This window comes from Anabrus simplex, chromosome X (assembly GCF_040414725.1).
Source record: "Anabrus simplex isolate iqAnaSimp1 chromosome X, ASM4041472v1, whole genome shotgun sequence".
In the NCBI taxonomy this organism is placed as follows: domain Eukaryota; kingdom Metazoa; phylum Arthropoda; class Insecta; order Orthoptera; family Tettigoniidae; genus Anabrus; species Anabrus simplex.
In genome coordinates, this window is record NC_090279.1 from 16,751,832 (window position 1) to 16,779,105 (window position 27,274).

The window sequence follows — 27,274 nt, forward strand, 5'->3', positions numbered from 1 at the left end:
GTCTCGTGTAAACTCTCAGGACGCATCATTAGGAGAAAGAGCAGCTGCACTAGCAGTTACGGGTATTATGAAAGCGAAAACTAAAGTAGGTGGTGGTAGACGAAGAAGAAAATCAAAACATCGAAGAGAACGAGTAAAACCAAAAAAAAGACAACATGCTGTAAAAAAAAAAAGAGGTGGTTTTCTTCCACTCCTTCCGATATTTGCAGCCTTGTCGGGCTTGGGCGGTCTAGCAAGTGGAGCTGCGGGCATAGCATCGGCTGTAAACAAGGCGAAAGCCGCACAGGAAGAATTAAAAGAAATGAAGCGCCACAATCGAATGCTAGAAGCGATGCGTGGGAAAGGGCTTTCTACTCGAAACAAAGGAAAGGGCATTTACTTAAATCCTCCAGCATACAAAAGATAATGGAAGGTCTGCCGAATAGAGCATTAACTAACATAGATCTGTATCGTTACGCATATCGTTTAAAAATTCCCTACTTCAGAGGTGTGTTTATGCGAGATACGTTACCGAAAATTTCTCGTAAAAATGAGAGTTGTATTTTGAATTTAGATCCGATAAGTAAATCTGGTTCGCACTGGGTTGCGTTCAGTAAACGAGGTGCGTATGTCTACTACTTCGATAGTTTTGGTAATTTACGTCCCCCTAAAGAGGTATTAGAATATTTAAGAAACTGTTACATTCGATATAATTTTCATTCTTATCAAACTTTTAATTCATCAATTTGTGGTCATCTGTGTTTACTATTTTTATACTGTATAAATAAAGCAAGACCTTAGTATTTGTGTTCAGTGTGCACGATGCCGTATGAAAGACGGATTACACTCGAGGGTAGAGGCTCGAAGATTGATGTAGTATTAGAAACTCCGATTTATTTGAATAGAGCCTCTTTCTATGAAATAGGTCTTGCCGCACTATTTACATCTAATAGTATTCGAAATGTCACTAGTAAAAATAATAAGTTTGCTATATATTTGAATGGTAAAAAAATTCTTTTGAGTGTAGCAGAAGGCATTTATGAATTCGAAGATCTTGTTGCAAAAATAGAAAGTTTGCTAACTATTAAAAATGTGAAACTATTTCTGCGGGAGTACACTCCAAAATTTAGTTTTTTTATCTCGACTATTAACAACAAACCTACTATGCATTCTCCGTTTGACATTGATTTCAATGTACCGAACAGTGTTGGCACTAGCTTAGGTTATCTGTTAAATGTATATGAGAAATATGCTAACCATGAATCACAGCTGAATGAAATAGGTAACGTAATCGTTAATAGCACAAATAACCAGATTGGTATTAAAATGAAGGGAGACAAAACAACTGTACTCACATTACCGGAAGGTAGTTACACTTTTTCGGAAATAGGAGCTCTAGTTCAAGAAGCAATAATTAACAACTTTCCTATTCTCGAAGAGGAGAATGAGCCTCTAGATGGAGATAGTAAACTTATTACTATTACTTACGAAAAGACCTATCTTCGCTGTAAAATGTCCTCCAACCTAGACGTAGACTTTGATGTTTCCGATTCAATTGCTGATTTGTTAGGATTTTCACGTCGAAAATATGATGCTAATAAATTACATATTTCAGGAGAGATTATTAAAATTAATAACGTGAACTCGATTCGTGTATGTTGTAATCTCGTGTTAGGTTCCGGTTCCTACCTCAACGGTAAACAAACACATTCGTTATACAATTTTAAACCGCTTGTTCCAGCTGGCTATCCTATCGTAGTTCAACCGTCAACTATAAGCTTCTTACCGGTAAACACTAGTGTTATTCAACATATATCTGTCGTACTCGAAGATCAGTTCGAAAACCCAATCGACTTACAAAATGAGGATGTAACAGTAGAGTTAATTATTCGTCCAGTAAAAATACAGTAATCATATATATAACATAAAGCGTACACTTATGTACTATCATTCGAGTAAGGTACAGTTGATCAACAACATCATGGTAGTAATTTACAACAACCAGTCAAAAAACCGAGGATTAAAAGAGGCAGCAGCTAGAGTAGTAAAATATAGAGTAAAGCTAAAAAAACAATCTCATCGTGTACGCGACAAGAAAAAATTAACCACAAACAATAAAGACTTTTTACAATCGCTAGGCTACCGACTACTATAAGTTCTATTTCTCCTACAGAAACTACTTTACTCTCTTTTCGTGTGCGTAATCAAGGTAACATTACTCTCTTTTTGTGTGAAATCACTTTACAATGCTACCGACTGCCCCTCCAGGATAAAGCATATAAATTCTAATTCTCTACCAAAAACTACTTTAGTCTCTTTTTGTGTACAATCACGCTAACATCAAGGAGAAATATGTTCAACGTAACGGACAAAGTTATATTTGACAACAGAGTTGCTAGGCGGGAAGTAAGGAGCTATCATCCATATGCTGGCACGAAATATGAAAACAACGATGAAATTCGAGTTCCTGTACACAACCAAGAACATATATTTTTACCCTCTGAAGCTGATGTTCACATCGAAGGTGAAATAGTTAGATCAAGCGCAGATAATACACCTTCAGCTACAGCCGTTCCCGATCAAAACTTTGCAGCAAATCTCTTCGATGAAATGCGTATTGAATTGAATGGGAAAGAGATTGAAAGAACACGACGTGTAGGCACGACTAGTGCTATAAAAACTTTCGCCTCTTATTCTAAAAATGAAATGTTAGCGCTGCAAAATGCTGGCTATTTTCCATCAATTTCTACACCACCAAACGAAGCTAATATTGCCCACGCAACTACAAAGCTGTTCCACGCAATTATCCCACTGAGTCTTCTTTGCGGATTATTTGAAGACTACAGGAAACCATTCATAAACTGTAAACTTGAATTTATCTTTATTCGTTCTAGAGATGACAAATGTGCACTGTTTTCAGCCAACGCGGAAGATACAGCTAAAGTCAAAGTACGAAAAATGTATATAAAGCTACCAACTCTAATACTGTCCGACGAGGAAGAAGTTAAACGCATAAAGTTAATCCAAAAAAATCCTTCTATTCCTGTAGCATTTCGATCGTGGAGTTATCACGAGTTACCTACTATTCCAAATTCAACGAAAATTAATTGGACTGTTATGACTACGTCACAAATAGAAAAACCGAGAGTTTTTATGCTTGCTTTCCAAACCGATCGTAAGAAAATTAATGTTTCTTCTTCTCTGTTCGATCACTGTAATATTCGATCCGTTGGCGTATTCTTAAATTCAAACTTTTATCCCTATGAAAAGGCTGTAGCTAATTTTAACAATGGCGACTACAGTGAATTGTATGATATGTTCATCAAGTTTCGTAATGCGTACTATCAGCTTGATGATAATCGTTCCGAACCGAACATATCACGAAGTGAATTTCACTCGCATTGTCCTATTGTTGTTGTTAATTGCATGGAACAGGTTGAATCGATAAAATCTTCCTCTGTAGATGTTCGCGTTGAAATTGAAACGAACGAACCTATTCCAGCCAACACTACTCTGCATTGCATTATTATTCATGATCGCATAATAAATTATAAACCACTAACGAATGAAGTATTTTTCTTCCAATAATCTTGCGCGAGTTTTTCTTCCTTTTTTTTTCTTTCTAATAGTGTATATAAACGAGAGAGTGAAGATTCTCTGCTTCAGTTCTTCGATATCAAGCACACCATGAGTGCAAAACCCAGAGGAGTGATAGTTGACATTCAGAGGTTACCTACTGGAGGTTACGAGATAGCCTGTTGTAATATAGATTCGTCTACAAATGTGTTATCTACTGCTCTATTAGGTATGAGTGTACCTAATTTAGATTTCACGCTTACGTCGTTTTTCAATCTTCTCAGTGAACAACAATACCAATATCTGGTTGTGTGCAACTGTGTTAATGAGTTACGTCTATTAGCACTGCAAGAGTATCCTCGTACATGCATAATTGACTTGAACACTATAGAAGGTGTACCTGATTTAAGAACAATGCGTAACGAGTGTTTCCCTGTTGAGTGTCCGCGCCATTTACCACATGTTGCAAGACATTCAGGCAGCTGTGCTATGTTCAACGTTCACGCAGTTCATAGTTGGCTAAAATCGACAGATGGTGTGATGAGAATAGTGTGTTCAGTGATAAACAAATTTAAGAAAGAAGGTGTGAGCAGATTCAATAAATTTGAGTGGACTTTCTTCCCTGAAAACATATTATCTATTTACGAACAACATCAGTTAAGTGCGCTCTGGCAGTATCTACCAGATCATCTGAAGGCGAACTTACACCAGGCTTGTCAGGATTCAGGAGCTAACAACAACGACATCGTCCGAGCTTGATATCAACTACTAATACATCAATTATTAAGGTGAAAAAAAAAAGATATAATACCATCCTTTTTTTTTCCTTGCTTGTTTTTTCAGTTTTATTCTGCTTCTAACTAATTTATTTATTTTTTCTCCTCTGCAGGTGTCTCCTCATAGTGGGATCAACAACAACAACAACAACGACGTCTGAGCTTGATATTAGTTACTATTTCATCAATTATTAAGGTAAAGAAAAAAAATAGTTTCCTTTTTTTTTTTTTTTTTTTTTTTTTTTTTCTTGCTTGCTTTTTCAGTTTTATGCTGCTATCAACTAATTTTTCTTTCTTTTTTTCCTCCCCTCTGCAGGACTCTCCTCTGGTGGCGGTAGAAGATTCAGTCTCTGCAGATCTCTCCTCGTGGTTGCAGTTACAAATTCAATCAGAAGTTTTTTGAAAAACCTCTGTAGTTTCCTATTCAATAAACTTGATTGTAAAAAAGAAATATGTTCTCTTTTTTTTCATTCTCCTAGTCCTACTTTAATTAAGAGTACAAGGAATAAAAGGAGAGGCTGCGCAGGATAGTTTGAAAGAAAATCAACTTTTTGATCATCTAGTGTAGAGTTTTTATTTTTTTCGAAAAAGAAAAAAGATTAAATAAAGGTTTACAATGCACTTTAATATATAAATGATAGAAAATTAACTTACAGTACAATAGTATACAATGTACTTAAACAGCGAGTGTAATTCTATAAGATTAGTGTAATTCTATAAGATTTCTTTTTTTTTTTTTTTTTTTCATAATTAAAAAAATATAATAGTATGCAATGTACTTTAAAAGTATAAATACAATACAATACATTGAATAAAAGAAACAGCGAGTGAAATGTTTATCTAGTTTGAAATTCTATAAGCTTACATTTTTTTTTTCATTAATTAATTAATTACAGAATGAAACAAAAGTTTCTCTAAAATAAAAAATGATTAAAGTAATCATAGGAGCTTCTCCTCTTATTACTTAATATTCAAGAAAATTACATTATTTTACATACAGAGGGGTAAACTGATGACAAAGTGGAGGAGGTGTTCACAAAAAAAAGCAAACCTACTTTGCAAGATAGCTATACATTAGTTATACTTCTTTTCTCTGCAAGACTGTAATGTCCAAATGGTAATGTATTAATTTTGTTATCTGTGATGTGCCTTTTGTCATCATTAGCTGTGAGTGCTAGTTTGTATTGACGAACCGTGAACACAGAATGAGAATTGGAAGTAATGCACACTTGTAGTTTGGTCACTTGTTCACCTTCATACAGACAACGTCTATACTGATCAATTGTAAGGTGATCGACAACATTTTTTTTGACACCCTTAGCTTTACATGTAGGTTTCTCTTTTTCACACAACTTAATAGCATACATCTTTGGTCGCAAACCTACAAATTCTTCAACAATACTTCCACCGTTTTCATCCTTCATCAAACCTATTTCACCTGAATTTTTTCTTTCAATTTGGAAAGGATTATTTTCATCATAATTTCCTGTATCAAACAAAACTGAATTTTCCTTCATAAACTCATAGATATCAAATGAAAAATTGTATATTAAACTGTCGGTGTCAGTGTAGAGTAGTTGTGAGTTTGATTCTGTGTTTCTCAAAATAACGTTGTAGTGAAAATCGTTCATTTTCATTTTTGACAAATCTAAAATTGTAGCACCGAGGTAAACCGGTTGATTGTGATGAATTTGAAGTTTCTTCATTTCGATAACCATACACTGTTCGTCTACTATAATACGACGTTTGAAGTTTGCTCTTGAGATCAACGTACCAGCACCATAACGTCCCTTCCACTGTGTGACCCATCTGACGTCGCGCAGCTTCCTTACGTTCATTAATGAACGACCAAAAATTGCGTTATTCATTAATTTATAGAAACTTTTCTCGAACTCATTTTTTGCTAATTTTCGTTTCTCTGTGTTCAAATCAATGTAGCATTTTAACCATGCGCTCTGATTAAACTGAATCGCTCTGTAAATGTGAGCTACTTTCATACCTAATTCTACACACTGTTTTAATAGCCTATAATGAAGAACATACCGTTCCTTGTTGTAAAGAGTGCTCATTAGTTTCGTAGATTTTTCAGGACACAATGGATAATCGGCATGTTTATCATGAAGTTCTAGCGGGTAGATTAAATCCACTTCTACCATAAACCCAACATCTGCTTCATCTCCTACATTCATAATGTCTAAATTCTCAACGTTTTCGACCCATTGAAAGCCGCCCGTTGGAAGAAACTGTTGCATAGCGAATCCATACAAATTGTTCACGTCAAAGTACATTATGTATGATTCCGGTTTGGACTCATCGTATGTTAACATGTACTTGTTATTTGCTACTGCATGCCGCGTAACGCATTGCACATTACCACCGCGTATGGAGCGTTCGAAAAACTGCAGCATGTCGATATCCTGAAGTAATTCTAGCTGGACAGCTGTTATTTTCTTCATAGCACTCCATGCCATAGACGGTACCGTGTAGAAATGAGCGGCATCAATACCATATGTCTCTTTTCCACTCAATCTAAAGTTTTCAAATACATCGGCCAAGAGTAAAGTATCGATTTTCAAGTAAAGATCAGAATATTCACCCAACGATTTACAGTTAAACTTATTCCAAATAAGCTGAGCAAACGCGTAGTTTTCTTCCGAAACAGTTTCACCCTTTAAAGAGCTAAAGAATGAACTCCTTGACGGTAAACTAGTGTCGTCTAACACCTCCATACTAGTAACATATTCGTATGGAAATATCCCTTTCCGAGAAGCGAGTTTAAACTGTAAATCATCGGTGAAATACCGTCTCGTTACAAGCTTTGACTCGTCACTAAGTAATAGCGACATTTTGTCCAGCGAAAAAGGAATAAAGTTGTAAGTGTCTATAAATCTTAGTTCAACATACTGTCTTTGGTTATAACGTATAAAGCTTGAAAATCCTTTGTATCGTTCCATGTTCACTGCTAATAGTTTAATGTTCGTTCTGAGATTTGTCCCAACATCCCCTCCCTTCCTATGCAGTTCTCTAATTATGAAATGACCATCATAGGCTGTCAAATTATGGAATGCTACCGGCAAGATAGAAATTTTACGATACTGTAAGTTACACAATTGATGTGCTGATCCCCTGTAAACACCCGTTAAATGACAATGATCGCGAACTTTAATTTCATTATCTGCAATTTCCTTCTCACATATGTGACATAATGTAGACGAAAGAAATTCATTTTCTTGCTCAACAGTTAATGCTAACATTGGTTTCGTATCAAAATAATAGGGCGCAAGCGTGTCCACCAAGTTATACATCTCATCTACGAACCATTTTACACAATCACTACCTCGATAGAGTTTGAAAGAGCACAAATCTCTGTCAAAACTACAGTGTAAATAATATGCTACGCTGTATGGCACATGTTCGTGAATTGGAGTTGAATGTGAGGTGACATCACTTGGAAAACAAGTAGACACAGGTTTCAGTATGCATTCTGTGTCAGCATACACAATAAAAGGCACTGGCTCTTTAACCTTATACTCGGTAAAGTACACTAGCCGTTCGCTATCCGAAGGCATTATACTTTTGCCCACCGGAAATTGTATACAGTTATTAGTATGCAATGCTAATTTTTCCTTATTAGAAAAGTAAGACAAACACCGTCTGCAAATATAAATTCTATTATGGTTCTTCGTAAGAGATGAGCGCACAAGACGTGGAAGATTCTTAATCAAACAAAAGTGATACTTCTCACTGTCGCCAATCTGAAGCATTAGAAGATCTACGATCTTTTCACACGTTTTATGTGAAATGTACAAAGGTACAAGAGTAAACTCTTTTTTGTCATCATTCCGTCCTATGCACACCCAGTTGTTCTCGTCATACTGCGCTCCGAATACATTCACGGAGATTTCGTTTTGATCTTCAAATTTTCTCATGTATCTCATTTCCATCGGGATTGGTATGTCTTTTAAATTTAAAATTGCATTATAATGTGGATAAGAAGAAATGCGATCTACATGATGTTTAGCTGGAACTAAGCCAGCAACTACACTCCACGCAAAGCAAGCATCTCGTGTGTTCCGCAGATTAATAACTGCTTTCTTGTTTCGAATTGCTGTAGGCAACGTTAGACTAGTTGGCGACTTGCCCACGTGAAAACCTACATTTTTATTAATGTTTATCCGCAATTCGCGAATTCGTAGCAGAGACCATCCCGAATCACGAGCCTCGAACTCTGATAATTTTTTCAGAATCGGTCTCGTTACATGTTCGTTGTACCATTCTCTTAAATTAGTACCGTCAGTAATTTCAGCGTTCCTTGAATGAAAATAATTGTTATCGATTTTATCGTGAAGGACATGTTGTGTGCAGAGAACGGTATTTACTTTTAATGCTTGTGTCTTGAGTGCTTCCTTCACGTATTTATTAAACCACACGTAAGATTTATCTAGGAACTCTTCGGGGAGTAAGAAATCATTGTTAACATTTACCACCGCTAGTGTGTACACTCTGCGCCGAAAAGCTTCCTCGATTTGTTTACACTGGAAAGCAGACAAATCTTCTATCTGAAAAGTTAGTCCATTAACAGCGCGAGCGTGAAAATAAATTTCTAACATCTGATTACGCATTTCCTCTAGCTCGTTAAGATTTTCAATCAGCTTGAACTGAGCTTCTTCTCGCTCGTCGCTAGGTTCGAACCGATATGAAATTAGTATTGATCCATTTACCTCCCTCATAAACGCGCGAATGCGTTCAAACGCTCTATCGAAATGAGTTTGCATTCTACCCGCATCTTCATCTGTCTGTAAATTAATGTCTAGTTTCCTACGTTTGCTGCTCGACTCCATGACTACAAAAAAAAATTACGATTTGGTGCTAAATTTTTCAGCAATCTCAAGACAAGTCCAGCAGTTGCTGTAGCAACGACTTATCAAGAATGTACAATCTGTCATTACACAGTATAACCATCGAGCTAGGTCACTACCTTCTGCATCGCGTGAACAGTGTACAGCTTCGCTAGGAAACTCCTCCTGAAGCTTCCCTAGCAATGTATTACGGTAATAGGAAATGTTATTTGAATTTTGTGACGAAAAGGAAAATTCAATTTTATAAATTTCTTCGAATGTATTATAGCCAAGAAATAAAAGAAAATGTTCATTACTTGAAAGTTCACTCAAAAGAAATCGCACTACAGCAGCTGTCACTTCCTGCTGGCTTTCGTAAGCTTTACTCAGGTTCGTCACATATACTGTATAACTGAAAAGAGAACCCCCTCTGTTCCATAGTTCAATACAATTAGCACTCACTTCTTGTTCTTGTTGTGCGCTCAGTTGTCCCGCTTCATCTTCAACAGGCTGTGAAGTAGCGACCACATCCTCCTCTCGATGTACTTGAAGACGACGACTCTGTATGCTTGGATATGCTTGATGTTCAGTTCCTGGTTTAATCTCAACTTTCTTCCACTTCATCATATTACCACCTCGAACCTGAAAAGACAACACCACATACTATTTTCAATTAACAATACAATTATGCGAATACGGCGAAAAAGAAAAAAAAATTACATTAAGAACGAAAATACTCTCTGCATACTTACTTAGTTAAAATAGGTGTCGTAACTGATGACATTCTACTGTAGGAAGCACACTTGATGGTAGCCCCTCTCCATGCCTCTGTACATCATTTTCAAGTTGTTTTTTAAAGAATTTATTTCTTCTATTTCTTCTGCTGTAAGTTTTGAGAATTGCGCCGGCAGGAAAACACTCACAGTCTCCTCATCTTCCCCTTCTATATCAACGATTATTTTCCTCCCAAATCTTGTTTCTACCGCTCTCAGCGCTTTAACCTTAAATGGATGGTTAAGTTGCAACTCACTTAACTTTCTATTATGATATTGTGGTGCCTTGGCAATTTTGTTTAATTTCATTAACATATCCATTCTGTTGAAACTGTTATATCTTTTTAAAATTAACAAACTAAATAAACTTACACTTACTGAAGAGGAAAGAAAAGTAGTAGTAGTAGAGAACTCTTCCAACTAGATGATAGTTTTCATGTTGCGCTCTGCTCCTTAAATACTCCCTGCCACCACCTTCACTCCTCACCAGTAGGCTGGACTTGACACTAGTTCACCTTCACTCAAAATTACAACCTACAAAAAACATCCTGTTCGTGACAGAGATAACCTTCAACAAGTTAGAAAGCGGATCTTGCCTAGTAACAGCTGCACTGTAGCACTCCTTAGTGTTTCCCCCTCACCCCTCTAGTAAGAGAGGAGTGAGGGATCATTTTTTTTTTAACATAAACTAACATCCTGTTCAGCTTTCACCAGCAAGTGACCTATTAAAGCAAATCCAGTTGCCACATAGTTACTGTACCTTGGACACAAGAGTAACCTTTCAAGAAAATTAATTACCTCTTACATAAAGACCTCTGAGTGTGTTGTCCTCGTTCTACATGTGGTTGACCCCCTTAGCCAGTGAAAGCTACTCCAGCAAAATCCAGTCACAGCACCTTGCCCCCCCATACCTTTCAAGAATTAATTACCTCTCGCATTAAGACCTTGAAGTATGTGTAGTTAACATTCCACACACGCCTTGCCAAGTGAGAGGCCCCTTCAGGGAGTGAAGCGCACGGGGGCATGCGCAGTGGCTGCCGCTGGTCCAGAATTCTTGTCTCGAAACTCTGGTCCAGAATTCTTCTAGATAATCTACTAACATTCAAATGAAAATCCCATTGAATGCAAGAGAGGTGTCTACCTTGGTGGCAAATGGCACACAAAAATACATTATTATCAAGCACTAAATTTTAAAAGAACAGAGAAGAAGACAATTTCCTAAAACAGTATTATACAATTTTTTTCTATTAAGCACACAGCTCATCCTTAATAAATGTAAAGGATTTACAAACTCTTACTCATAATATTTTCTGTTTTACAAACATAATCAACACACATACCACTTGTGCAACTACTCCAAATAATATTATACAAATTCTATTAGGATAAAATTTACATTGCATTTACTTATTTATTTTATTTTTTACCCTTTTTGGAACCTAACTTGCACAATGACCTGCTGTGTTTTAACCTGAGTCCCTTTTGCCACTGCTTTTCAAACAATTGATGAGATATAAGAACATGAAAAGGAACACACTGTTGGACAGCAGTAGACACAGTAGCATAGAAAGGGAGGAACATTGCAAATTTGTAAATTTAAAATCACCTACATATTTGTGAATATTCAGCAGAGCATATGTACACATACGTGTATGTGAACATGTACAATTTTAGGAAATTAAATATAGTAAGCAGTATCTCCAAATCATTGACCAATACCATTCCTTGCTTCTGTTTCTCTTCCTGTTGATCCCTAATTCCACAATGACTAGCCATTTTCTTCATCCTCTTATATTCATATTCCCCTGTTCCCATCTTCCTACATATGACTTGACTTGTCACCTCTTTGTTCATTTCCAATGTTCCTATATACTTTCTTTCCAAAAACACTTCACTGTAATATCAAATAATCCCAAAGTACTCCCACCACTTTCCCAACAAGTGGACAATGCTTATATCAGAAGCATAGAAGTATCCATCATCCCCCTCTGTACATCACATTAAGACCAAAAGCATAAATCAGTTAAGGTCCCAATCAATGAATGAATCAATCAATGAATCAATCAAACCACAGCAATTAGGGCTGTTGGTTGTTTAAATAGAAAAAAATTGTGGAAATATATGAAACAAATTATTTCAATCACTAAATCATCTTCCTATAAGTGAACATTTGCCAAAATTTGTCCCCTTGAATTCAAACTTATCTTCATGTTGCGAACTTTCCTAGACTTAAAGAACATGATTTAAATGTATTCATCAACTAATGTCATTCCAAGCCATCTCTCCAATGACATCTCAGAATATACTGCTTAATCAAACAACTTGTCTCCTTTCTCCAAGTCTCCCCAGCTGAAACTTTGCAACATCTCTGTAACACAACACTTTTGTTAGAAATGGCCCGCAAGAAATGGAGCTATTTCTGTGGATCATTTCCTGTTCTCTACTCAAGTAATATTGGTGATGGTCTCACACTCTCATTGTGGCTTTGCTGGAGATTTATATGCCCTCGCCTTTACAACCCCTAAAAAAAAAAAATAATCATATTAAGAGATCTGTAAATTTTATTTTCAATATGTTTAAATGATTACCATAATGAAGCTATATCCTTATTATGAATAGCTAGGTACTTACAGAGATCCCCATGAAGAAATTTCACCCATCAATACAATAATAAAACCGGAGAGGACTCTTTCTATTTGTGAAACAAAGAAACTGACTTTTCACCACGTTTACAAATATAGCATTGCCCGATGTCCATCTTACAATATTGTCAAGGTCTTTTTCAATTACTCATAATCCTGAAACTTATTTATTACAAAGAGCCTCATCACTTATTTCAGTTCATTATTCATATTGTTTATATATATCAGAGAATAAAGGTCTCATAATACTGCCCTGTGGGACCCAATCCCATAATTGTTACAGGATCTTATGCTCTGAGTTCTATTTTGTAGAAATACACCAGACGTGGCCAAATTTTAATGGTAAAAGGTATATTTCTTCCTTTATGTAAACTATCGACCTTTATAGCCTAATCCTTGAACTTGTTTGGAGGCAAAGTTTCCACTTGGGATATCCTGGTCCACACTATTGTATTTTTTCATACAGTGGCTACAGTGACAACCACAATGTAATTTCATTATTCACACGGTTTTGTGTCATTTTTGTTAGTGAGCATGTTCTGTTGTTTATCTTTATTATTTACATATTGTTCCTGTTTGGAAGTAAATAATGTGACCTATTGTTAAGACTGTGCATTCTGTAAATTACATGTATTATTGATACTATTCAGGAGTTCAGTTGTATTTCTTAAGAGTGGTCCTAGAGAACTGTCAAATGTTGAGGTTATGGGAAGACGAAGAGACCTTTCGCCAAGAAAGGCACTGTCAGAGAGCTACTTCTTGAGAAACGTCATTCACAACAAGAAATAGATTCTAGATTGCAAATACCACAGCAATCTGTAAGTAGAATTTTAAAATGTGAAGATAATGGGAAGAAAAAATATGATGATGATGATTGTTGTTTTAAGGGGCCTAACATCGAAGGTCATCGGCCCAAGACAAAATGTCAACAACGTGTTGGAAACTGTGGGCAAAAGAAGAAACCAACCCCAAGGAGGAAGCAAAACTGATTAATTTGTCAGTAAACAACCGCAAGGTTACTAGTTTGGATTTACGTAAGAAATTAGAAGAGTATGGGTCATTTGTATTAGCCAGGACTCTGACGCGAGAGCTGTTTAATGCTGGAATGAAAGCAAGATGACCTCAAGGCAAAGCGAAGTTTACTCCTGCTATGGCTGCAAAGAGGTTCCAGTGTGCCAAGACTCTCCAGAATTGGTCATCTGATGAATGGAAACAGGCAAGTCCATGACAATTACTGTAATTCCTAAATTATCACTCATTATTCCATTATAACCCAATCTAAGTGATGTAACCGTACAGCACAGTAAATGTATGAAATTCTTCTTTTAAACCTTACAGCTTATTGCATTTAATGCTAGGCTTATTTGTTTTATTTATTTCAAGTTCGCTTTAGTGACGAATTGGTATTTCCTGTCGAAGAAGAGACAAGTCAATATGTCAAAAGATAAGCAGAAGCATTCCATCCAGATTGAGTGAGGCATCCAACTTCAGTGATGGTCTGGAGTGTGTTTTCTTGGTATGGCCGTGGACGATTATATATTGTAGAAGGAACTATCAGACGTGAACAGTATAGCATTAAGAACACTTTGGTAGCTCAGGTGCAAGAGTAGTTTGGCCAAAGTGAATTTATTTTTATGCAAGATGGGCCTCCTTGCCACAAAGCCTAGAAACAGTCCAGACATGAAACCAATAGAATATCCTTAGCCGATAGCAAAGAAAAGTCCAAAGAAAAATAATGACAAAAAATTGGCATGATTGAGAAGCTCGGTCAGATGTGGTGTTATGATGACGATAGTATTAAGAACACTTTGGTAGCTCAGGTGCAAGAGTAGTTTGGCCAAAGTGAATTTATTTTTATGCAAGATGGGCCTCCTTGCCACAAAGCCTAGAAACAGTCCAGACATGAAACCCATAGAATATCCTTAGCCGATAGCAAAGAAATGTCCAAAGAAAAATAATGACAAAAATTGGCTTGATTGAGAAGCTCAGTCAGATGTGGTGTCATGATGACGATTTAAAGAGTCAGTGTAAAATACTGTTTGAGGGTATGCCCAGTCTAATCAAGTCGCTCATGAAAGCTAACGGGGTGCATACCAAGTACTAATGTCATGAACTTAAAAATTGGTACCATCTCATGTGTTCAATTCTCAAATATTTAATGTTTAATAATTTGGCCATATCTTTATAGTCACCCATTTAGCCATTGTTTCATCTATCCCAAACGCACTAATTTTTTGTCAGTATTTTCCCGAGATCTACCCTAAGAAAATCCTTAGATATGTCAATCGTGATACATTTGACTTCCTGAATCTAATATATCTGCTATATCCTGCTGGAATCCACAAGATGAGCTTCAGTGGAATAATATTTCCTAAACCTGAACTACCTTCTATCGAGCCAGTTGGTAATTCCTTAAATGGGTATAACATAATCAGAAAGAATGCATTCCAAGAGCTTGCATGCAACACAAGTCAAGACGACTATTGTGTAATTACTAGCTTTAAGTTTAGCACATTTTCTCTATACATAGAGTGCTACTACACTAAGTATTCATTCATCTGGTATAGCTGTTTCATACATACTCTAATCAATATCTCAAAGAACTGACTTTCGTATATGCCCAGAAATTTTACCCATCCCAGCAGCATTTCTAGTTTAAAATGTTTGTATATTACCTTCAATGTTCCTTATAGTGGATATGTAAAGTAATTTTAAAAGATTAATGAAATTGTCAACTGCGTCAGGTACTGCAAAAGGACATGATCATACCATTGGTGACATATCCTATGCATCACGAGTGACAGCTGCGATGCAAATCGACTAATGAAGTATACACATTCCCATGTTGTGTAATTGCTACTTCATACCTTTCTAAACCTGTCAACATTCAACACCGTACACAGCAACAAGCCGTAGTAACACGGCTGAAAGTAATTCCAGTATCAAGGAAGACAATGTACACTGCCGGCGGGTGCTCTCAGTGCTTTTCAATTAGCATTCTGGCAGTGAAAATTGCATGAGTTGTTCCAACACCCTTAATGAAGATGCATTGGATAGCAATAATGCCGGCGATTTCACCCAGTCAATAATGAAGGCTACTCTAAAAGATCTTCTCGTGTACAATTGGGTGCAATTTGGATGGTAATTTGCACATTCTGCTGAATCGTCATTTTGCACAAAATAGGCACAAGGATGTTTACAGTCCAATGACTGGGAACAGAGCCAGAGTCAACTCTGGCACTGAATAAGCTTGTCAGCCAGTTGATAATGAGTTCTTTAAACTGCCTCATCTTCCAGAAGTTTGCTGGATGGTCATCCGGTCCTGGCGCTTTTTGGTCCTTCATACTCCTAATGGCACTCTCCACTTCCTTTGATGTGATGCATAAGATGGGACTTACCATCAGGAATAGGGTGATGTGGTAATTCAATGCAGGAAATATCTACAAATGTTGTTGCCAATGATTGAGGATTTCTTGTTTGTCCTCTAATCACTGGTCATCTTTGTCTCTAATGCAGACAGTGTGCTCAATACTTGTGTCAATTTTCGTCAGATGGAAAACAGTTCTCTTCTTCTTCCCTTGAGCTCTGTGGTGTACAGAGTTTATCAGGACTACACCGACAAAAATTCAAGAATGCTCTTCGTATTATGTTAAGATTAATGGTTCAATCAAACTGGCGGGAAAAATAATATTTTTGAGAAAATGAGGTTAAATTGTTACTTCCTGGTGCGCGATTGAAATTGAAGAGCTGCTGCCGCCTTTCAAGGAAGATAAGGGTAAGGAGGCCTTGTGGAGTGTATGCGCAGAGATAATGCTTCCTCATACGACTTCAATATTATTGTCTCTAACAGGCAATATCCACAGTCCATTTATCTAATAGCTGTAACTGCACACACAGTTAAAGAACACACTGTATTTAAGACACACATGTTAGTCAAGGAAAGCTCCAGATTGTTTCTCCTCTCGTCTGTTTGTCGCAGTAATATTCTATATTAATTAACATGCTCGAAGATAGTGTATTCCTTCCATCATAATATTGTAAACTCAATGAAATACTGAATGAAGGAATCAACACGCCGAGTGATTTGATTACAGTGTATGTTCAATAAGGCCCCCTCCTACTTTGGTGTATAGTTCACTATGGCGTAGTAGTGAGTGATCATGTCCAGGATGTGTAGTGTGTGGCTGCCTGTATTCTTGTTACAAGATGTCTTCTCTTTCTATAGGGTTCACATAGTAGTCAATTCGTGTAGAACAAACTGTAAACTGCCTACCGGAGTGTGGCAGCGACTATGCGAGAAGAACGAGAAACTTGTTCATTCGCATCGAGAATTACCTATTTCTCCAAATTTCACTTCCCCTGCCTTCTCTTTTCTGACGCACAGCGGCTGACTCTCTGACATAGCAAATAGAGCAAGTTCATCAATCTGAACTGCATGACCGGAAGTAACAAGGTCACTTTAATTTCCTCAAAAGGAAACATTTCCCCGAGAATCTGACTGCACCATCATTCCCAACATTACACGAAGAGCATCCCTGATTTCTCTGTCAGTATAGTTCTCAGACACCTTGTACACAGGTCATTACAGTGAGTGCGTCTCGATTCAGCGACAGATTTCTTAGCCACAGGTTCCTCAAAGACAATTCTTTCCCTGTGTTCTGGAGTCTTTTTTGAAAGCCAATTTATATACAGTATGCCTTCGTCTTATCCTACAACTCTTCTTGGACTGCAATCATCCATAGGAACGTTAGATATTCAATAAAAGAGGAACTAGGTTATATCGTACCCAAGTTTACTGTGACGGTTGCAGTGAAAGATCTGTAGAATGTGTCTACATGTTGTCAAATGCATTAAGATCAACAAGAGGAAAATTTCTGTTGTTGCTAGGGTCTCCTTCTAGTCTTTAAGCTTCCACCACTTGATGTTCTCGAGGGCATAGAGGTCCTTAAATCCGCTATGCCTACCTTATGCAGAGGTGGAATACAGTCAGATGATATGACATTCACATCCTTTCTTCGTCGTAGATCACGGTGCTGAGCAACGATAAGGTCAATTTGCTTGCTGCAGTCACCACAAGTGAAACCTCAAATATGAGCTCCATCATCATATCAGGTACCGAAAGTATTACCACCATGGCAGCTATAAAAATTCTTAGTGACCATCATGCGCATTAAGGTCATCACAGAGAAGTGAAAACTCATCTTCAGGATACGCTGCAACATGACCTCGTAGCTCCTGCCAATGCTCTTCCTTATCCAGGTCATCACAGCCAGATTGTGACATAGAAAAAACAACTTCGAGAGGATGCAACGTCGAATGTAATTCACATAAGGCTGTCGAAATAGCGCTGCAACTCAGCAACTCAATCTTGCATGCTTGCGCACACAATGAAATCAACACCATTCCTGCTGGATGTAACCTGGCAGATAAGTTCACAGACATCTTTGATGTCATGAGATTTCTGGCCTTTCCAAAGCGAGCAACTTAAAATCTAATTACATAGCTACACTTCAATTCTAAACCGGACTTACATTATCCAAATTGCAACAGGTTAACAGGAACAATAGAATGAAAGGATTAATAATAAAGCAAGAATGATATTTACTAATAAAATAACTATTCTACAAAAATTCTAAGCCACATTTAGATGTATCCTAACTACAATAGTTTAACTGAAGCAACAAATATTCCTAAAGTATGAATCTATGGAACTTATGAGAATGTAAATATTCATTGACTATGTACATAAAATTTAGTTTCCTTGATTTATCAAAGACAAAAAGGTGAATAGTTTGAATGTAATTATCAGTCAAGGAACAGTGGCCAGTTATAATCATAAATTTAAGCCATATTAATGAAAGTTAACTGAACATAACCTACGGCATATTGTTTATTTGATGGTTTCTACCATTTCTCTTTCACACCGACACAGATAGGTCATATGGCGATGATGAGCTAAAAATGGCTAGGAATGAGAAGGAAGCAATTGTGGCCTTAATTAAGGTACATTCGCACCATTTGTTTGCTGTGAAAATGTGAAACATGCACTTCAGGGCTGTCGACAGTGGGTTCGAGCCCAGCATCTTATAAATGCAGACCTAGAGCTACATGGCCAGTTATTCAGTACAACAAGTAAGCAATTGCTTGAATTCCTTCTCTTCCAATACTTTTTTGAGAGTATCTTAGTATGTAATTTCAAACAATACGTTAACAAGTAGGTTTTTATTTTAAAAGTTCAGCTTTCACAGTTCCCCAGATGTACATGCACATTTGGACATAAGTTTTCATATACATGTCCAAAATAATACGATACATGGGGTTACTTTGGAAAAGTAAAGAGTAAAGTAGAATCCCAAAATTCTATGCAGAGCATGCTTTCCTCCCTTGAAGTCAAGATGGGCTGCCTACGTATGCTCTTCGGATCTAGGATCGAGGTGGCCCTTACTTCTTCGCAGCTTCTCTGTATGCCCTTCTCCAAGAATCCCTTTAAGAGACTTATCAAGCCTATCGGCATTGTAATTACGATAGACAATGCTTCCAAATTTATGCTTATATTCTTGCAACACATTCCTAAGTAACCCCATGAAAGATCTCCTGCTCAGAAGAACAGCCAAAGACATGATTCTTGAGGTGATCAAGCTAATGCAAGTTGAACCTAACAGAACTTCAGTTAGAGTAGAACAATTCACTTCAACTAACATTTCTTGACAATGAGAACATTCGGTACCACACGATACAACAAGCAAAGTCTCTCACTGAGGGACAAAGGAAAAGAGACAACAATCAAGAAAAAGGTTTATCACAATAGTTCTATGAACTTTGACTGTCCTTCATCAACACAGCTCTATCCATATTAAGAAACAAAGTACAAATTTATGTGAAGATAAACCGACGTCCAGAATTATCGCATGGAATATTTGGAAGCTAATACTCAGAGAAGTGTACGAAAATACTAGTAAATTGCAGGGTATATGCTGTAAACGGGAATCATGCATCAAAGGTATCTGGCATAGAGAAATACTCACGGGTCAATTTATCTCCAAAATGAGGAGACAGGGTTGGATCAAACACATTTCAATGACACATGGGTGAAATATCAATTAAGAAATAGTAAATGTAATGATTATCATTATTTTACTGTAAAAACTTATAGTATTAACATTAACAGCTAAACGATAGCTGGGCATCTCAGAGAAGTTAACTGTTAATAATGTAAAATGACACTGCGTAAGCACTGTACAAGTCTACAGATAATTTCACCTTAAAGTTCTACACAACAATCTATACTGAAAATGCGATTTTCACACCACACACAGGATTTCTGCAAACGAATTTTACTAATTCAACAAGGCATCAATAAATCAAAATAATGCACTTTTAATACTTCTGTATAATTAATACAGCAGTATATACTGTGGAAATAAATCTTTCATCTACAACACACTGAACCCGAAAATGGCATAATTGGAGTTAAAATTGAGATTGCCGCAAAAGCTTAATTTAATTCGGTCAATGGGTCATTTATAACAGCTCTGGTGAAGGCCAAGATCTGATAACCTTGGAGAAATTCGCCTTTAAGCTCATAGCTGCATGGTCGTGTGGCGACCCGTCCCTGTTTTCTTATTGGTCAGGAGGTTAACATGCGACAGATATGAACAGTTAAAATTTTCAAGGCTAACACCGCCCGGCAAGTTTTCAGAATTCTTCACAAGACCAGTTTTGAACCATGATACTATAAGAAGACGTGAAGAAATGTATGATTGGTTTCCTACTAATCAAACCTTCTAGACTGAGGACTGATAAAATCAGTGTGAAACCGACGCTCAACTTACTCAGATTTTACTCTACTGTTTTCATTCTGCTCTACTTTAAAGCACAACTTCACTTCGCTTTCCCACTATAATTCGACAAGATATTCAATGCCAAACGTCGTTTATTAGCCGTGATGTCTTACAAAGGGAACACATTATTTCGTCTTCTGCGCGACATAACCACAACAATATTAATTCCAGAACACGTGTGGGGTGCAAATCATCTGAACCCGCAAGTTACCTGTCGACTGACATTTAAATAGGCATGGTTGGAACACATATTAATGTGCCATTTTAGTTTCGGTTTGTGTCAGTATGTGTATATGTGTGTGAGTGGAAGCCTACTGTTACAAGAAGCCTGCAAGACAATGAACAAGGGGAATCATCACGCTGCTTGCAAGAGGAATCTCTACTGTCATCATGGTGCACCTTGCAAGGGATATTACTTCCGGAATGTGCCACTAAAAGGGGAGATCCCACAACACCCTAAAGGGTGCTAAAGGGACCAATCGTGAGACATTGCCAGCCAGGACTTAATCAACTTCCATCATAAAAGGTAGAGAACCTTTTAAAATATTAATTTCCTTTTCAGAAGGACTTCATTCTTGAAATAATATCTTCTATTATTTTGTTTTGTTACAGATTCTTACCGCTTCTCATCTTTTGTGAATGATTGAAATACACTCATGTCCATAAAATCCAGAGTACCTTGAAATACTAGCAATAGGAAGTTCATATTCACAGGACATATGCATTAGTATGTTCTGAAGAAACGATTAACATTTGAAACATGCCGATCCTCAGGTTCAAGGTCCACATCGATATCCCTGCGCACAACCACGGACTCGTAAATTGTGCCTGCGGCTCTCGTTGTCACTATAAACCAAAGGTAATGGATCAGCGTGACTTGAGCACACGTGCCCGATGCCTCGCAGACGTATGCAAGAAAAGTATTGTCAAGTTAGTGAGTTTGAAAGAAGGCGAATTATTGGCATGAGAGAACGTGATACATCTATCTGGTAAACTGCAGCTTGTGTGCGAAGTGTGTCGGCAGTGCAGCGGTTGTGTACAGAACGTTCATAGAAGGCCGTAGATCACAACGAGATGGGTCCGGTCACACCAACCAGAGAAGATCGACACCTCATCCGGATGGCATTGCAGCACAGATTTGCGTCTTCCTCGGCTCTGGCGCAACAGTGGAACAGTGGAACACATCGTTCACTACCAAGAGTGAAAATCCGTCCCCGTTGATTACGATATGGGTTACCAGCGCGTCTTCCACATCTCCGCCTAACTTTGACCAATGTGCATAAACATGCTAGACTGCAATGATGTATGAAACGACGTCACTGGGGACAGGAATGGCAGCAGATAGTGTTTTCGGACGAATCCAGGTCCTTTCTGTTTGAAAATGATGGCCGCATTTTGGGTCGCCGCATTTTGGGTCGCCTCAGACAGGGGGAGAGGCATCACACTGACTGCTTTCACACAAGACATACAGCGCCAACTAAAGGCGTTATGGTGTGGGGTGCTATTGGGTACAACCACAAATCAGAGTTGGTGTGTGTCCAGGTCAATGTTACCAGTTTGACCTACGTGAATGGCATCCTGCGAATTTAGCTACACCCTTTCTGCACAACACCCCAGACGCCTTATTTCAGCAGGTCAATGCGCGACCACATGTCGCTGCATGAACACGTGCTTTCTTGTTGTAACAGAATGTCAGACGGTTGCCCTGGCCCACCTGATCATCGGACTTGGCGCTAATTGAAAATGTGTGAGATATGGTGAAAGGACGGGTGTGGAGCTCTGACCCAATGCCAACCACCAAAGATGAACTGTGGAGCCAGGTGAATGCAGCATGGATGGCTATACCCCAGGACCCCATCTGTGCCTTATACGTGTTGATGCCATCACACATGGAATACGTTATCAGTGCCCCTGGAGGACTCAGCGCCTACTAGGCAACGGGGCACATGCCGAACCTGGGGTACTGAAATGCTAATCGTTTCTGCAGAAAATACTAATGAACATGTCCTGTGAATATGAACTTCCTACCTCTAGTCTTTCAAGGTATTCTGTTGCTTATGAAGATGAGTGTACTTCTAAGAGTTGAAATGTGTTGATATTGTAATAGTTCTATTATTTGAATTTCATTAACAACGTAGTGCACTAACAATTAAGTGTTAAAAATCACAGACCAATTTGTTTAACTTAGAACCTAAAACACTAACAGGGATGGATACGGTGCATTCCTTTGTGAATTTTTTACATAATATTACACCTCATCTTGCATAATTTCATCAATGAAGTATAAATTGTCACCCAAGTGTTACTTATGTACAGTAGGAGCTAAACTTATGATATAAAGGTAAGTTATGTTAAAACTAATGAACGTGGATGTAAATGAAGGAGTGTTAATAATAGGCTTTAATAACATACGATGCTCTATTTAAGAAGGCGGTTAGTGCTCAATGGAAATAGCCTAGCCTTCTTAAGTGACAGAATGGAATGATAGCTCATATTTATGAACAGTGAGGAAGTAGCAACCAATATTGCATTATGGAGAGTAAGGTAATGGGACCAGTAGATGACACTTTAAGGGAAATTTCAGACACAAATATTCATATTGAATTTCATGCAGGGTGAACTATTAAATTTATTATTGATTTGTTTACTTCAATAATCCTTTTACATAAAAATATAATGAAAGTAATAAATTGATTATTTCCCAACTATAAAATAGAACAAGAAAAACAGGTATGACAAGTCACCAGTAGATGGCATCTGCCTTTAGCCATTGCGCCAGTAGTTGACACATCACGACACCAGTTGTTGACAGTTTATTTATAAAAAGTTACTAACCCACAAACTTTTCATTATTCATATATAGAAAACTTTAATAACGGGAATACAAAGCAATACTGAAACAAGGTTATATCATTGAACCAGATATCTTAAAATGTGCGATATTTATTAATTTCTGGTACTCGATAGTGTCCTCTGTTAGTGTACAATTTGGGGCTTGAAATCACTTCCTTTATATCTTCCTTATCATACCAACACACATTGTCAGTTTTTGGCCACTTCCATGCATTAATTCCTGCCACGGCCATTACTTTGATATATGCCCGATTTGTATCTAACTTCAAAATAATTCCAGGATAATATTCACCATCATAATCACATATCACATAAACTCCCTTACGTAAATTCATTGGGGAACTTGTCAAAACACGTTCTTCTGATTCACTGTCATTTTCTGGAATTTCAGTCAACTTAAGCCTCTTCTTGGCTTTTTTCATTTCTAATTCAGCACATTTTTTCTTCATACTTTCTTCTCTGAACCTTGCTCTTTCTTCTTTCAATCTCTCTGCTTCATCTTTTGCTTTTTGCTTCTTTTCCTGGAATAACTGCCAATCTTTTGATACCATAACACTTGGAATTTTTTCTTTCTTTCTTTTTGGCGTTGTTGAAGGTAGTTCTTTAGGGTAAAATAACGCTCGTTTGAAGGGTGAAGGGACATTGCTTGTGGAACATTCTGCACCAGTAGCATTGGTATGATGATACATATTGTCCTCAAGTGAAGGTTGCATTGATTGAAATATTTTCAGTTGGATTTAGATTCCGTGTTGATGTTGAGGGGATGGGCTGAAAATCTGATGATGATCCTTGAGTTGCTGACTGAGTTGTGGAAGGAGAAACCTCTGACAATGACAGTTCATTTTGAGGCATATGTGCTGTGTTTTCATTTGCAACTGCCAGAACAGTAACTTGATTCATGACAGTAGGTGTGGCATCAAGCACTGGTATGTCCTTATCGATTATTAATGGGCTCTTCATCATGGGAGGTGAGCGGACTTCAACAATTTCCACCAACTTCTTCCACAATAAAAATAAGTTTCTGTCCTCTTCTTCAATGTCTTCTATCCAGTTTTCACAGTTCTTTTTCTGCTTGAAGTATTCAATTTTACTTCCACCAATTTCTTTTTCCATTACTTCTATGGCTACTTGGTATTCATGCCACATGCTGCTGGGTTGCCGAAAAACTGGGACTTCTTCCTTCCCCTCAGTCGAAGGAATCTTTGAAAAATCAATGGCGTTTGGAACCCATGGTGACAGCCCACACTTTCTAAATCCACTTTTGACTACTTGTGGTGTCACAGAAGCTATTATAGCCTCCTTGAGGAGAGGGGCAAAATGTCTCTTCCTGAGTATAATGTCTTGCCTGTTATGTCAAAATTCATTGTTCTTCTCTCGCCAAGCACTCTTCAATATCCTAAACACAGCTATGTCCATCGGTTGTATTAGATGCGTTGCATTAGGAAACAGAGCAACTAAGATGATACCATTATCCTCACAAAACTTGCTCAAGTGCAGGGACATGTGTGATTTATGTCCATCTACAAAAAACAAAATTGGGAGGGGAATCTTCTCTTTCAGAAGCCAAGGATGAAACACATTTGTAACATACTCAAAAAATGTTTCGCATGTCATCCAGCCATTGCTTGATCTTCCAATTGCCCAATCCTCAGGGACACTTTCAGAGACATCCGAAGGTATCCTTTCATATGCATACAGTACCATCGGTGGTGCAATTTTACCCTCTGCATATGCATTTAAGAGCACAGTTAGACATTCCTTCTCGTCTGTGTTCACAACACTGTACACATTTCGTTCGCCCTTTGCAAAAAGCACTTTAGAGCCTTTGGGGTTCAAGAAGAATGCTGCCTCATCAGCATTGAAAATTCTGTTCGGATGGTTGAGAATGGACTCGCACTTTGCACTAATTAAAAACTGAAGGACTTCAGTAAACTAATTTTGAATCTGTCCTTTGGTTACCTTTGCTCGAGACATTGCTAAATTTTGAGGAGTTCGTATACTTAATTCCTGGTGTCTCTTCATGAATGATGTGTACCAGGATTTGCTAGGCTTACCATCAGTAAACGGATTGTCACGCTTCAATTCGTGCACTAATCGTTGCACGCTCACTAAGAGTTCGTTTTTTGTTATTGGGAATCCAGCTTTTCCCATTTTCACTATCCAGTCACACAGCATATGTTCTTCTTCTTCATTTAGAACACTTGGTGGGCCCATTTTTCTTCTGAAAGGCGTTTGTTCACTCTTGCATTTTTTGCAAATGTTCATCAATGTTGCACGTGGAACACCAAATCTAGTAGCTGCAGTGGCATATGGTGTGCCCTTCTTAACTGCTTCGATGGCATTTTGCATTGACTCCAAGGAGTATTTAAAAAGAGATCCTTTCCCCCTGGCAGGCATGATAAGATAGATACAGGACTCTGAAATTAATAACAAAAGCAATGCTTAGCTCAGAGCATAACCTGCAAATTGAACATACCTTCAACAACCTGTAGTAACTAAGCTATAACATGACTTTATCAGAAATGTATATATGGAATGCACTTAAACACACATGAACCTACATTTGATAGTTTAACAAATTCTGTTAATTCTGACTGAAGTTAAATAAATCAAAACATGCCATAACCTCTGTCCTAAGTGTGCTTATAACCGTGTCATGATTTATAGGCTTACATAGACTGCTACTTATCATTAATGTAATATTCCATCACCTTTAAGTTTTCCTTTCCTTCCTACAATATAATTTACCAATTAGAGATTGATATGAACTACTGTATTCACCAGAATTTGCTATCACATTGAAGTATACACATTCAGGCTGCCATGTCAACTACTAGACCCATGAGGTCTTGTGGACGGGTTGAGAAGATGGCATACCCTGCCAACTACTAGTCCACTAGCTATATTAGGGACCAATAGATGACACTAACAATATATTTCTTCAGTCGAAGTTATAACTTCCGAATATGCTATTATTACCCTCCCCAAAGAATGTATTTGGTTAAAATGAATCAAATCACCAAGATACAACAAAACCCTGCCCAGCAACATACCTGTATTGTTACCTCCTCCTTAACACTAACTTTAAGCAGACGCCATTTTTACATCTAATGCTCATACGGCTCTTTATAAAACCTCTTTGGAAATATGGAGAAGGTTCTACCATATTTCACTTTATTTCATATGCTGCACTCTGGAATCATAGAAGGGAACTACTAATTGAAAATTATTATAACATCCCTTACAAGCTTAAGAATTGGTTTAACATCTGCAAGTGCCATCTACTGGTCCACTGTCATCTACTGGTCCTTTTACCTTATATTATTGAGCATATGAAGCGAAGAGCACAGTTTAAGGTAATAAATCACTCTCTGTGCTCACTCAACAACACCAAGCTTGTCTAATTAAGGAAACGTATCTAATTAATGCAAATATTAAACCATAATTAGGCTATCTTCTAAAATGTGGAAAGATAGATTGACAAATCATCTTAATGTGCTAAAGTGATCATTCTTCTAGTTATTCGATCATGATTCTTATAGCGAGAGAGACATAAGTTCTCGAATGTTCAATAAATGATGAAGAACACACGTAATGTAATAATCATGCCTAACTAAAATGATTAACCTCACATGACCTAACTTTTGGAGGGTGGGGGTATTTGAAAAGTAGGGCTTAGCCAAGAATGCAAACTTAACCTAACATGCATGCATTCGACTCGAGGCCTAACATCACAGGCCATGGACTCAACCCTAGGCTTAACCTTACAAGGTCATTAGCTTTACAGACTCAAGTTTGATGTCCAAGAGTGCTGGCTTAAGCTATCAAGCACAGATTTGCTGCCCGGCTTAACCTTACAAGGGCGTTACAGACTCGAGTTTGACATTCAACCCCAGGCTTAACGTAACTAGACAAGATGAGACATGGTGCATGGGCTTTAGGAGCTGAGCTTCGTAGTGCATGGCGGCCATTCACATTATTTTAATAAGACAAGAC

The 27,274-nt window shown here is 37.6% G+C and overlaps 1 protein-coding gene across 1 annotated transcript in view; it reads right to left on the reverse strand.

Moving 5' to 3' along the window:
- Positions 1-24,631: 24,631 nt before the first annotated feature.
- LOC137503232 (uncharacterized) overlaps positions 24,632-27,274 on the reverse strand; it is a 30,763-nt gene continuing 28,120 nt past the window's right edge. The window contains exon 2 of the mRNA XM_068230772.1: positions 24,632-25,181. Coding sequence (XP_068086873.1) covers positions 24,632-25,181 — 550 coding nt within the window. The remainder of the gene's footprint in view (positions 25,182-27,274) is intronic.